This window comes from Ipomoea nil, unplaced genomic scaffold (assembly GCF_001879475.1).
Source record: "Ipomoea nil cultivar Tokyo-kokei standard unplaced genomic scaffold, Asagao_1.1 scaffold1932, whole genome shotgun sequence".
Taxonomy (NCBI): Eukaryota; Viridiplantae; Streptophyta; class Magnoliopsida; order Solanales; family Convolvulaceae; genus Ipomoea; species Ipomoea nil.
Genome location: NW_017618360.1, coordinates 1932250 through 1944400, shown reverse-complemented (window position 1 = coordinate 1944400; position 12151 = coordinate 1932250). Strand labels below are relative to the sequence as shown.

Sequence of the window (12151 nt, the reverse complement as noted above, 5' to 3'; positions counted from 1 at the left end):
TTGCATCTTTTTTTCGTTCAATGGCCTAATTGCATTTCCAGGTTACGTTCAGTGGCCAATTTGAACCTTATTCCTTACTATTATTATTACACAAGGGTATTTTAGTCTTTATACCACTTATTTCCTTCTCAACTCTCAAATTCTATTTCTCCCCACCAAACAACGTAATTTGAATTCCTACTTTATTCTCACCTTATTCTTTCCCCATCTAATTCTTTCCTTCCAACCAAACACCCCGTAAAGGGAAAATGGTAGATATTGTATAGGATACTATAGGGCTTATCAACCCCTCACTATACAATCTTGTACATTATAAAAAGTTACACTTATACAACCTAACATTGGTTCAAACTTTAAAAATTGAGAGATTTTTTTTCCTATTAAAGTAATTTTTTGTCCTGTAATTGAGTAGCTATCGTATATTTATTTATTTATTTGCACAATTTTAAGAACGTTGTTATATATGTAGGTGGGGTGTGAGAGTCTAGCCCACCTAATTGTATTTCAAGTTTGCTTTAATATATGTTTTATCCTTTAGTTTATATATATATATATATATATATATATATATATATATTCAAACTCCAGATATCATGTGTTGTGATTTTCATTTTTATTTTTAATGATAATATTGTATAACGGGTTTTTTCTCAAAAATAAAAATAAAAAATAATTGTAAAACGGGTTTTCCAATGGGCTAAAGCAAAGATGGGTTTGCCTCGCTTCGGCCCAATCATTATACCATGCACCATGGCGCACGTAGTCATGTGCGTCCCGCGCCTCAATGACGTTGTTTTGTATTCTGTTATAAAATTTTGTGTTTTCAGATATAAAATTTTGTACATTCGAAACAGAGATTTTTTATTCCTTTTAAAAAATATTATGTGTTTTCAGGTATAAAATTCTGTATTTTCTATTATATAATTCTGTACATTCGAAACATGAGAATTTTCTGTTATAAAATTCAATGTTTTCATGTATAAAATTATGTGTTTTATATTATATAATTCTGTACATTCGAAACATGAGGATTTTCAGTTATAAAAATCATGTGTTTGCAAGTATAAAATTCTGTGTGTTTTAAGTATAAAATTATGTGTTTTTTATTATACAATCTTGTACATTCGAAATATGAATTTTTTTTTCTCTTAACAACAAACACGTGAAAAAAGTACAAGACAATATCGTTTTTAGCCAGAACGTACAATGTATTGTGCGCATTGGTGCACGGTATAATTTGCCGCCTCGGCTGCCTTAGACCATGAGCTGGGGTCACGGGTTCTTGAGCGACAATCTCAGTGCGCTGAGGACCTGCTTTGTATTTCTTAGTTCTCTTTCTCGGGCTTTGTCCCTCTCTTTGCTTCAAAAAAAAAAAGATGGGTTTGTTTTATCTTAAAAGCAAACAATTGTACAAGTCGTATGATGCGTGTTGTCCACAGTGGGATAAACCAAAGATGTGTCTTCCTTTAAGGTGGGTCCCTTGCCTGGTAAGATGGAGGGATCCAATAATAGTATTCCATGATTGGCCACCACAAAGTTGTTGGGCTGAACCTAATTCCATCTACGTAACAATCTTCAAACTAAACACCACTGCCACTCATAAGTTGCCCATAGCAAAAAGTCAACAGGTAATTCTTATTCCAAATTTTCAAAGAAATTTGAGGTCGAGCGATATAATTGTGACTTTTCTAAATAGGGTCCGACTAACACTTAATTGAATTAGTTTTATCTTGTAAGATGTAAAACATGATTAGATTAGTTCTATTTGCAACTCAACTGAATTATGCTCGCATTGTATGATGCTGAATTTTGAATTCCCGTTCACGAGGTGGAAAAAAAAAAAAAAACAAAGGGAAAAGATATAGACAACCGGAATAAAGAGACCACAGGGTTGCTACAGAAGTAGACATCCAAACTTGCAACTGCATTTGAAGTGACACTGAGGTGGACTTCACCTCTTTCAGCTAAACCAAACATAAAAAACATAGTAAATTTATACCATTAGCCCACAATCAAGAACAGCATTTGCCCATGTAGGAAATATATGAATTCTGACAATCAAACTTAGAATTTCATCAACCATAATTCCTGTTAAAAACAGAAACCTTAAATCACCAGAATACAAAGCACAATCAAGAAATCAGCAGTGTGTGTTAGTTCAAGGTTTCAGATCATCATGTTCAAGTCTGCAAAATGGAGAAAGGAGAAGATCAAAGCAGTGTTTGGGATGCAGTTTCAGGCAACCCAGGTATGCAGTTTCTCCTAAAAGTTGCAGGGAAATCTGCAGCAGCCAAATGTTATACTCCATGGATATTTGATGAACTTGCAGCTTTGTATAAATGAACATTTGGTATCACCTCTCTTGCATTTCACTGCTTTCAGGTGCCTCAACTGAAAGCCAAAAGCCTGATGATTTCGCTCATCTCTGCGGATACCAGAAGGACAAGTGTGAAAATGGGAAGAGCTAAGATTGTTGAAGGAGCCTGTTCGTGGGAGAGCCCTGTGTGTGAAACAATCAAACTGGAGAGAGATCCGAAAACCGGGAGGATTCAAGAAAAGATATACTATTTTGTTGTGGCAACTGTTAAGAAACAATGGAACTCATACTTGTGCATATCTGTAAGAAAGAGAAGATGAGACACTAACTAACTGTATTCTTATTCTTTCAGAAATCCTCAAAATCTGGTTTTCTGGGAGAAGTTGGTGTGGATTTTGCAAAGCTGGCAGAGATAACAGAACCATTAGTACTGTCTCTCCCCCTTATGCCATCAGACTCAGGTGTAATTCTGCATGTTAGTCCCCTCTCTCCATATATATATATATATAGAGAATTGGGATCAAATGTCAACTACTCTTCAGAATGTGAAAACTAATCTCACCCGTCCATCTAAAATAATCAATGGATGATTTTTTTTTTAAATGTTTTTTTTTTTTGACATTTTGTAATTACAATTGTGCATTTGAAAATGCTTGTGTGCATTTGGAAAATAATTGGCAGTGAATTTGGTGAAAAGTTTCTAAATGCACAATCAGTTATCTACGAATGCACAGTCAAACATTACTAAATGCACAATCATAATTATAACAATAATTATAGAAATGTCACCGCGTTCTTTAGGAAAATACTTGACAGTGCAGTTGAGAGAAGTTTATAAATACACAATAAGATATCTGCGAATGCACAATCAGACATTACAAGATGCACAATAGCGGTAGTTTGCAGCTCCTCTAAGAGAGGTAGTTCTAATAGGATCCTTCCCCTACATATATATTCTGAAAATATTCATCTGAACAACAGGTGACAGTGCAGAAGATGCAAGGAACTCTTGATCAAAGGTTTCACTTATTTTTCAATCTTGATTGTACTAAGTAACAGGTAGTATATATGACAAAAATACAAATTTTGTTCACATTTGCAGAAGCAAGGAAGACAATGAAGTTATGATGACATATGATCAGTGCTCACACTGCTCAGAAACAGAAGTAGATGGCTATGGAGACACAACCACTACATCCACTGAAGTAAAGTTTCACTTTCTCTCCTTCTCTAGCATCATTTACTTCCCGGGGTCACCCTGGGACTGTTCTAAATCAAACACGCTTAATCACAGAATTCTTTGGTTATCTGGTTGTCATATCCTACTTAAAACCAATTGGTGATAAGTAAATGGACATTAACAATTTAATCATATCCCTCCATGGTAAGCCACAACGTCACGTCTCTAATCGAGCAGGGACTAAACTCGACCAACCCGGTCGACGCCCAACAATTTACTGCATCCTGCAAACATAGAATGAAAAATATGAGTACAAAGAAAAGAGATTTTCTGATGATGATGATAACTGTTTCATAACTTCCATTTTAACAGGCTTTAGAATGCAACAAAACATCACAGGATTTCGAGCAAAACTGCATCCTCACGGGTCATCCACTCGATGATACCAGTGTTCAACACGACCTTAACGGTCATGAACACAATCCCAAACTTCAGAAGTCCCTCGAAAGGCATCATCGTTGGCTATCCTCCACCGATATCTCACTGGGATATACCTCAGATGGAAGTATAATCGATGCATCAAGCGTGGCTAAGGAGGACCTTTCGGGTGATATTGTTCAAGAACCTGAAAGCCACAATCTTGAGAGGATTCAAAATCAAATTGGAATGGTGGGGAGCCAAGCAGAAGTTTCAGAGACAGAGTTAGAATCCCTGGGGAAACAAATTATAAAGGAAATCAGAAGGGGAAAGGAGCTATCAGAACAGATAGTTGACCTGCAAGAGAGAGATGCAGATATGAGAGAATGTGAGAACATCAAGTTACAAACCAAAGATCAAAGATTCTCGAATGCATCAGAAACAGAAATGGAAATTTCGCGGGCTAAGTTTGAAGAACTTAGGCACGAGCGCCAGCAAGAGAAACACTTAAGAGACAGATTGAAGTCGAGGCTGCAAGAGACAGAAGACTCAAATTCCGAACTGATCATTACTATAAAACACCTTAATCAAAAGCTGGAACAGAAAAACAAGGAATCAGAGGAGATGAAGCAAAAGATAGAAAAACTGTTACAGGAAAGAGAGGTTCTTTGCAAAGAAAACGAAGATCTAAAGATGCAGAAGGATCAACTCTTAAGTGATTATGCAATCCTGAAAAAGGAAAATGAGGAAAGCGAGACAGAAAAAGTTGAACTGCAACAAGAATTCTTGGAAGCATTGGCCAAAATAAAGCAGTTTGAAGTCCAAGCAAAGGAGTTAGAGGATGAGATACAAAAGCAATCAGTGCAGTTTCTAGAATCTATGCAGACAATAAACAAACAAAAAACCGAGATTATGAGTCTCGAGAAAGAGGCACGAGCGTTTGAAGATGCTCTCGAAGCCATCGCTCTATCCAAAGTCGAGCAGGAGAAAAGAGCTGTACAAGCAGAGGAGGAAATCAGCAGGATTGCAGCTGAAATGGTGTCAAAGATTTACGAGAAGGAAAAGCTGGCAAATAATGCAAGAGCAGAAGCTAACGCTCTGCTCTGGAACAACAAAGTTCTCGAGGAATCATTGGAGAAAGCAAACGAACAACTCAAACTAACAAAGGATCACTATGAGAGAGAGCTCTATCACCTTTCCACCCAAAACAATCTGAAACTCTTGGAGGAATCAACCAAAACGCAAACTCTAGAAGACGAAAACACACGAATAAAAGAGACATTACTATCAGAAATCGAGAAGCTGCAGGCTCAACACAACGAAGCAGCTCATGGTTCTGATTCATTAAAGCTGGAGAATGACAACCTCAAGAAACAGCTGCACAAATTGACAAATGGTCAAGCAGTTAACATATATGATCTCGACGAGGTACTAACCGAAGTAGCATCACTGAGAGAAAAGAACAAGCACATGGAAGATGAACTCAAGGAAATGGAAGAGAGATACTCAGAAATTAGCCTCAGATTTGCTGAGGTAGAAAGTGAAAGGCAGCAACTTGTCATGGTGTTACGAAATCTGAAGAACGGCAAGAAAAATTAATTCAGCATCAAATGCATAATCAATGAATCTGCAGATTATCCAATTCAAGAAGATCTGCACAAACAAAGATGGTTTCCTGAGACTAATCTAGATTCTGGGCAGAAGTTTTTACATTGGACTTCTCAGTTGCCATGTTTAGTTAGTGCCTTCATTCTCATTATACACAGCAAGTATAAGGCATACCTTCTCATTCTTGATATGCTTGAGCTCTGTAGTGGGCTTTGCCACCATATTTAGACACAAATGTTTACAAATGTGAGATACCCACATTTTTTAAAAATGTTTTGCAACCACTACATAACAATATTGTTGATGTTATCCAATCTTCTTTCTGTTAAGATCAAACGCTTACCACTAAGCCAAAAAGACAACTTTATTTCTTCTCGACTTGACCCTCACCAGCCTCCGCCCAACACTTTCTCAAAATACAACATTTTCACCAACTTTGGTAAAGAAAAACCATTTCTTTCAGTAGAAACATCTCATGGTTTGGTCATTTGTTTGCTTTGGACATCAAAATGGAAAGCGATTGATACAGCACACATAGGCAAAATATTTGAATGTTTATTTGTCTTAAATACGTAAGACAGCAAGGATTCTGTCACAAATTTCTTGCGTATAATCTACTCAAAGCCCCAAACTCATATTTCATCTATCAAATTCATTGAAGTGTGGAGGATTTGGTTGATGAAATGGATCACTTCTTCTCTTCCTTCTTTTCTTCCTTCTTTTCTTCTTTCTTCTCCTCCTTCTTCTCCTCTTCTTTCTTCTCTTCCTTCTTCTCCTCTTTCTTTTCCTCTTTCTTCTCCTCTTTCTTCTCCTCCTTGGCTGGACCGACTGATATTATATCAACTTTTGCCACTTTCTTCAACTTCTTCACCACTGCAACTGCGTCCATTTGGCCTATAACAGTAAGTTTTTGATCTTTCAGATCTGCGGCTATGGAGTCCACTCCTGTAAAAGTAAAGGGGCAGATGAGAAAGATCAATCATCAATAAACTTAATATTCACAAAACTAAATGCTTTTAACCGATCTGTTGAAACTTGGAATACATACATACATACATACATACATACCATGTATGTCAGCTGCGGCTTCGATGGCTTTCTGCTTTGTCTTGTCATCAGTCATTGTGAGCACCTTGAGCACCACTTTCTGTTGCAGAAAATAATGGTTAAGAACACGAGCCCAGAATAAGGAATGAATTAACGGTTTGAGTGAGAAAAGTGTTACCTGAGCCATTTGAACTTTGAAGATCAGAGGTGCTGAGGCTTCTCGGGGAAGGAAATGGATTAACTTTTTGGCAACAGGTGCAGTTTTTATAGGGGGATTGGTAGAGGCAATTCTTAGGTGGAATGATGTAGACGAAAAGTTGGACCTTTTTGAGTGCAAATTTTGACGGCTACAAAAGCTTACAAGCCTTACAACATTCATATGGAACTTAGCTCAATGGTTTAGTAGAGGAGAAGAGACCAAAATTTAAATTTAAAAAATAATATGTCTAAAGTAAATAAATATCTTGTGCATTACTATTTGATTTTACTTAATTATTGAGTTATTTACATCATTCTAAACACTCTATTGAAATATAAGATTCATTCCAATTGGTGATTCAATCTTTTAAAAAAATAAGCCATATACCATTAATTTCTAGACCCCATAAATTCGCCTTCAAGATTCATTGTATCCATAAAGTTCCATTAGTATGATACTAGTATGATGTACAAACTACAAATTTAAAATATTAACTACGCGACATAAATGATGTTAGAGGGAAAATAACAATAATAATAATCATCTCGAAAAGCCTTTATTCCTTTTTTTTTATCCCAAAAGTTTGTATTTTCAACTCCAGTGGTCCATTACATTCGATCCAATGGAGCGTTTGAGATGATGTAAATTACAGTAACTCAATGACTTAACATGCAGGGCCAAATGTTGGTGCGCACAACGACGCAAGGGATCTGTCCACTTTAAGCACAATCTCCACACTATAACTACCAAGATTTGAATCTTGGTCTCTTCTTTCAAATACTGCATACTAAATTAGTTAACTAAAGCTTTTTTCCTATTAGTGTGATTAATTGCATAAAAGAATGATAGACCTGAGAGATGATAATGGAAACTTCCTTGCTGCCATGAAACATGAGGATTCCTAGGGTTTTTATGGCTAAAGAGGCTGAGGCATTTAGCATACGGGAGGCTTTGAGTTGGTTAAAGACTACTGGGATGGGAGGTGTTGATGTGGAAACGGACTGTCAAACTGTTTTGGAATAAGGTTCAAATTGGCCACTGAACGTAACCTGAAAATGCAATTAGGCCATTGAACGAACAAAAAGTGCAATTAGGCCATTGAACACTCCAAAAACGTGCAATTAGGCCACTGAACTCTCCAAACGTATGCAATTTCACCGGATAGCAGGTTACCATCAATTTTAGCAGGTTACCTGCTTACGTGGCAGCTGAGTTGACATTTTAATAATTTTTAAATAATTTTAAATAATTTTTAATAATTAATTTTAATAATAAATTTTATAAAAAATTGAAAAAAAAAGTAAATAAAAAATAAAATAAAGTCGTTTTTATTTTTTAAAAATTTTTTTAAATAAAAATTTATTATTAAAATTTATTAAAAATGATTTAAAATTTATTAAAAATGCCGACTCAGCTGCCACGTAAGCAGATAACCTGCTAAAATTGAGGGTAACCTGCTATAGGTGAAATTGCACATTTTTGAAGTGTTCAGTGACCTAATTGCACTTTTTTTTCGTTCAGTGGCCTAATTGCATTTTCAGGTTACTTTCAGTGGCCAATTTGAACCTTATTCCAACTGTTTTTTATGTTGTACGTTCGCCATCTTTTAATTCTGCTTTTGATTTTTTTAGTTGAGGACATTAAAAATTTAGCTTCTGTAAATGTTGATTTCTACGGTGTGAAGCGATCTGCGAATAGTGCCGCCCATAGTGTTGTTAGGGAGGCCTTTTCTGTGTCAGGTTGCGGAGAATGGCTTGATTCTCCACCATCTTTTCTTGTGAACACTCTTACTCATGATTTAATGAATTAGTTTTTCATCTTCAAAAAAAAAAAAAAAAAAAAAAGAGAATGATAGACCTATAGGGAGGATGAAGACTCTGGTGGTCAAATTGGTATCAACTAATCCCATTCTTAGATTTTTGTCTTAATTTCTCTATATTTCAGTATGATAATCGGTTGCTCTTGTATCAATAATGATCATGGGAATTAAAAAGTTAAGTAATTAGCTTCACCAAGAGGAACTTATAAAAATCAATAATGACCATGAGAATTAAATTTTATATTTTTGACATATGATATAAATTGTCCAATTGAAAAAGTAACTAATTAAGCAATGAGCCAAGCATCTTGTGCTCAGATGGCATGTAGTGATCTCTTTCATGTGGGAGGTCATGAGATCACTCTTTGTGTTTTATTAGGTTGAGAAAGTATGTTTAAACAGATACCACAATGTACTAATTAAGCAATGACATTTATTTATTTAACATAAAAATTCAATTATTGATTCAGAATGTTGAGAAACTCATCAAGATTGGCTAATTGGCCAATATCCAAGTGAGACCTTCATCGCAATAAGCCAAATTTGTCTAATTTCGTCATTAATAGAAATGAAAATTCTACATTCACATACCATATTGAATATTTATTAGTATTACATTACATAATATAAATATACTATTAAATAATGGCATTATCCATTGCCCACTAGTAACATTTTGATAAACATTTGGACGAACTAAGCATGTCGGAATGGTGTTCGATCTCTTCCATATCATAGACGTACATACTCATCATTTTAACTTCTTCAGGATTCAAAAAGGTAAAGTAGATTGAATTTTTTCTAACACAGCTTGACGCCCCAATGCTTGAGCATGACATAGAAATATTATCACTAGTGAAAAAAAAAAAAAAAATACTCTATCGTCACCTAAATTGTTTACACTTTTCCATTCTAAGTTCCTCAAATTCATTTTAAACACACACATTCCTAATTCTATTTTTACAAGTGGTAATTTTTCCTCTTTGGTGTTAAAAAAAAAAAAAAAACATTTTTACTCTTAAAATAATTATTTTATTTATATTTTTTCAACAAATTATTGCTTATATGTAGAGATGACTACAGTTCAATTTGAACCAAACCGGACATTGTAGCAACCGAACTGAAATAGTATGGATGATTCTTGTTACGATTCAGATCCGAAAAAAATAAAATAATGTTGAATTTAGACTATTTTAAAAATAGAAAATAGAATTAAAAAAAAAACAAAAAAAAAAACTCATATTAGGTAGAAAAAGATAAGTTATCACATCGACGGCAAGTCCATGGTCCTTTTCCTGTCTTTGCTTTTCCTACCCAATTTGAGTTAAGCACTCGCACCAATAAAAGAAAAATTGGCATGTAGGTATTTACATTTTTAACATTTGTATTTGATTATTATTTTTTTTCATTGAAAAGTGTTTATTTAACAATTGTATTTGATTATTAGGGAGTATTATTTTTCATTGAGAAGTACTATAGTCTAAACTTTAATGATGTTATAATACTCAAATATAGGATGGGTTTTGGTAGATAAATAAAATAGTATGTGCTTAAATTTTGAGTTTATTTTTGAACCGAAATTCTATAAAATCTTTAATTGAAATATTTCGATTGAAAAAAGGTTAACCTAAACTTTTCGATGGTGGTCTTTCCTAAGTCTTTTTCTCATCTGTTGGCTCTAGAAGGGTTGTGTTTTTTTCTTTTTGGGAAAATGAAAACTTTTTTTCCCTGAGTTATATACATATAGCATTTTTTCTTCCTGAATTATTCAGGTAAGCACATTAGTCCCCTCAATTATTCTAAAAGTGACGGTTTTCCCCTTTGATATATTAAATTGACATTTTTACCCTTAAAGTAAGCATTTTATTTATTTTTTCTTCTCAAACAAATTATTGCGTATACGTAGGGATGACCACGGTTCGGTTCGAACTGAACCGGACACTATAGCAATCAAATTAAAAGTTTCCGGTTATGATTCAGATCCAGAACCCAATATTTGGATTTCAGTTTATTAAAATTATGAATCGAAAAAATTGGATCCTGAACCGTGAACCAGCGATTCCGGATTCGATTCGCGATTTTGAACCGTCATTATTTTAAAATTTTATCCTTTATTTTAAAATAGTCTGATGGGGAATATACCCGGGTTCAGACTCCCCGTACGCTCCGTACTCCTATTCGGGTCAGGTCAAACGGTTCGGGCAAGATCAACGGGTCAAGGTCAACCCGCCAACCCTTGACTCTATAAATAGGGCCTTAGCCCTCCAAGTTAGGGATTCCTCCCCTTTCTCTCCTAGACTCTCTCTCACTCTAGAATGTATAATCTCTCCCTTCTCTCTACAACACACAAGAAGATTATCAATAAAAGATCTCTTTAAACTACTTCCTCTTTCCTATTCTTTAGATTATTCATACATACATTATAGTTTATACATACAGCATACTCTCTACATACATCGGGATTAACCGTATCATAGTCTAAATTTAACAATAAATGTATTTTATTTTTTTCAATTCGGAACATGAACCGGCCGTTTCAGTTCGCGATTTTAATAAACTCTAAATATCGGGTTTCGATTCTAAATTGTAATTGGAATATTTCGATTTGGTTGCTATAATGTCTGTTTGGTTTGAACCAAATTGTGGTCATAATTCGTTGGAGAAGAAAAATAAATAAAATATTTTTTTTAAGGGGAAGTATGTCCATTTAACACTTCGGGGGGGGGGGGGGGTGGGGACAGCCACTTGAATAATTTAAGGCAATTTATATCCTGCACAAGGGTGCGCATTGCATTGTGCGCCCTGATGCAAAACGACGTTGTTTCAATTTTATTTTATTTTTTTGAAATATCTCTACCATGTGTTGGCGGTTAATTTTCTTTTAAAAAAAATCTCATGTTTAAAAATGTACATAACTTTATACTAGAATACACATAATTGTATAACAAAATACACATATATTTTTTAAAGATAATACATATAATCTAACATAATACATAATATACATAAACTTTTAACATAATAAACATCAACTCTTAACATAATACACATAAATTTTATGTTTCGGATGTACACAATTGTATAAAAAAGATATACATGATTGTATAAAAATGTACATAATTGTATAAACAAATACACATAATTGTATAAACAAATACACATAATCACGTCAACTCCCTACATAACTTACCAAAATGACGTCGTTTTGGGAGGCGCGGGACGCACAGTGCTATGCGCGCCATGATGCAGGGTATAACAATTGATAATTTAAGAGAGGAAACTGCTATAATTAAGTATATAACCTAGGGAAAAAGTGCTATTTTTCCTCTTTTTTTTTTTTTTTTTTTTTTTTTTTTTTTTTTTTTTTTACTTGGTATTGACTGTGTCAGCTAATTGTGTATTTTCTTTAGGTGTGCAGGTTTTCAAAAGTCTTGATACCACTACCATACCACCACCGTCATCCCCACACCACCACCACCACCACCATACCACCACCACAATTACCACATAATAATAATAATAATAATAATAATAATAATAATAATAATATTATTATTATTATTA

The 12151-nt window shown here is 34.4% G+C and overlaps 2 protein-coding genes across 4 annotated transcripts; one reads left to right on the top strand and one right to left on the bottom strand.

The window, feature by feature from the left end:
* The first annotated feature begins 1926 nt into the window (after positions 1-1926).
* LOC109193998 (centrosomal protein of 290 kDa-like) lies at positions 1927-5836 on the top strand. Of its 2 annotated transcripts, XM_019344833.1 has the most exons (7): positions 1927-2248; positions 2383-2583; positions 2670-2792; positions 3299-3336; positions 3420-3522; positions 3870-4157; positions 4221-5836. In XM_019344833.1, the coding sequence occupies exons 1-7, from the start codon at positions 2177-2179 to the stop codon at positions 5511-5513; spliced, it is 2118 nt and encodes a 705-aa protein (XP_019200378.1). In that variant the 5' UTR covers positions 1927-2176; the 3' UTR covers positions 5514-5836. The 2 variants fall into 2 exon arrangements, with proteins under 2 accessions (XP_019200378.1, XP_019200377.1); XM_019344832.1 differs by having other exon boundaries at positions 1928-2248; positions 3870-5836.
* A 110-nt stretch (positions 5837-5946) lies between these two features.
* On the bottom strand, positions 5947-6870 carry LOC109194008 (heavy metal-associated isoprenylated plant protein 39). Of its 2 annotated transcripts, XR_002056358.1 has the most exons (4): positions 6748-6870; positions 6591-6669; positions 6117-6467; positions 5947-6086 (listed from the first exon to the last, which is right to left on the bottom strand). XR_002056358.1 is itself a non-coding variant. In XM_019344843.1 (3 exons), exons 1-3 carry the CDS (start codon positions 6754-6756, stop codon positions 6211-6213), a joined length of 345 nt encoding a protein of 114 aa, XP_019200388.1. In that variant the 5' UTR covers positions 6757-6870; the 3' UTR covers positions 5958-6210. The 2 variants fall into 2 exon arrangements, 1 of the variants encoding a protein (XP_019200388.1); XM_019344843.1 differs by having other exon boundaries at positions 5958-6467.
* Positions 6871-12151: the final 5281 nt, after the last annotated feature.

Bases quoted from the DNA above. Each gene is read 5' to 3' on its own strand.
- LOC109194008 (XM_019344843.1), bottom strand. The intron at 6,468-6,590 runs GTATGTATGTAT...TTACTTTTACAG, and splicing joins AGCCGCAGCTGACATACATG to GAGTGGACTCCATAGCCGCA.
- LOC109193998 (XM_019344832.1), top strand. From the start codon at position 2,177: ATGTTCAAGTCTGCAAAATGGAGAAAGGAGAAGATCAAAGCAGTGTTT. The intron at 2,793-3,298 runs GTTAGTCCCCTC...TCTGAACAACAG, and splicing joins ACTCAGGTGTAATTCTGCAT to GTGACAGTGCAGAAGATGCA. The intron at 3,523-3,869 runs GTAAAGTTTCAC...CCATTTTAACAG, and splicing joins CAACCACTACATCCACTGAA to GCTTTAGAATGCAACAAAAC.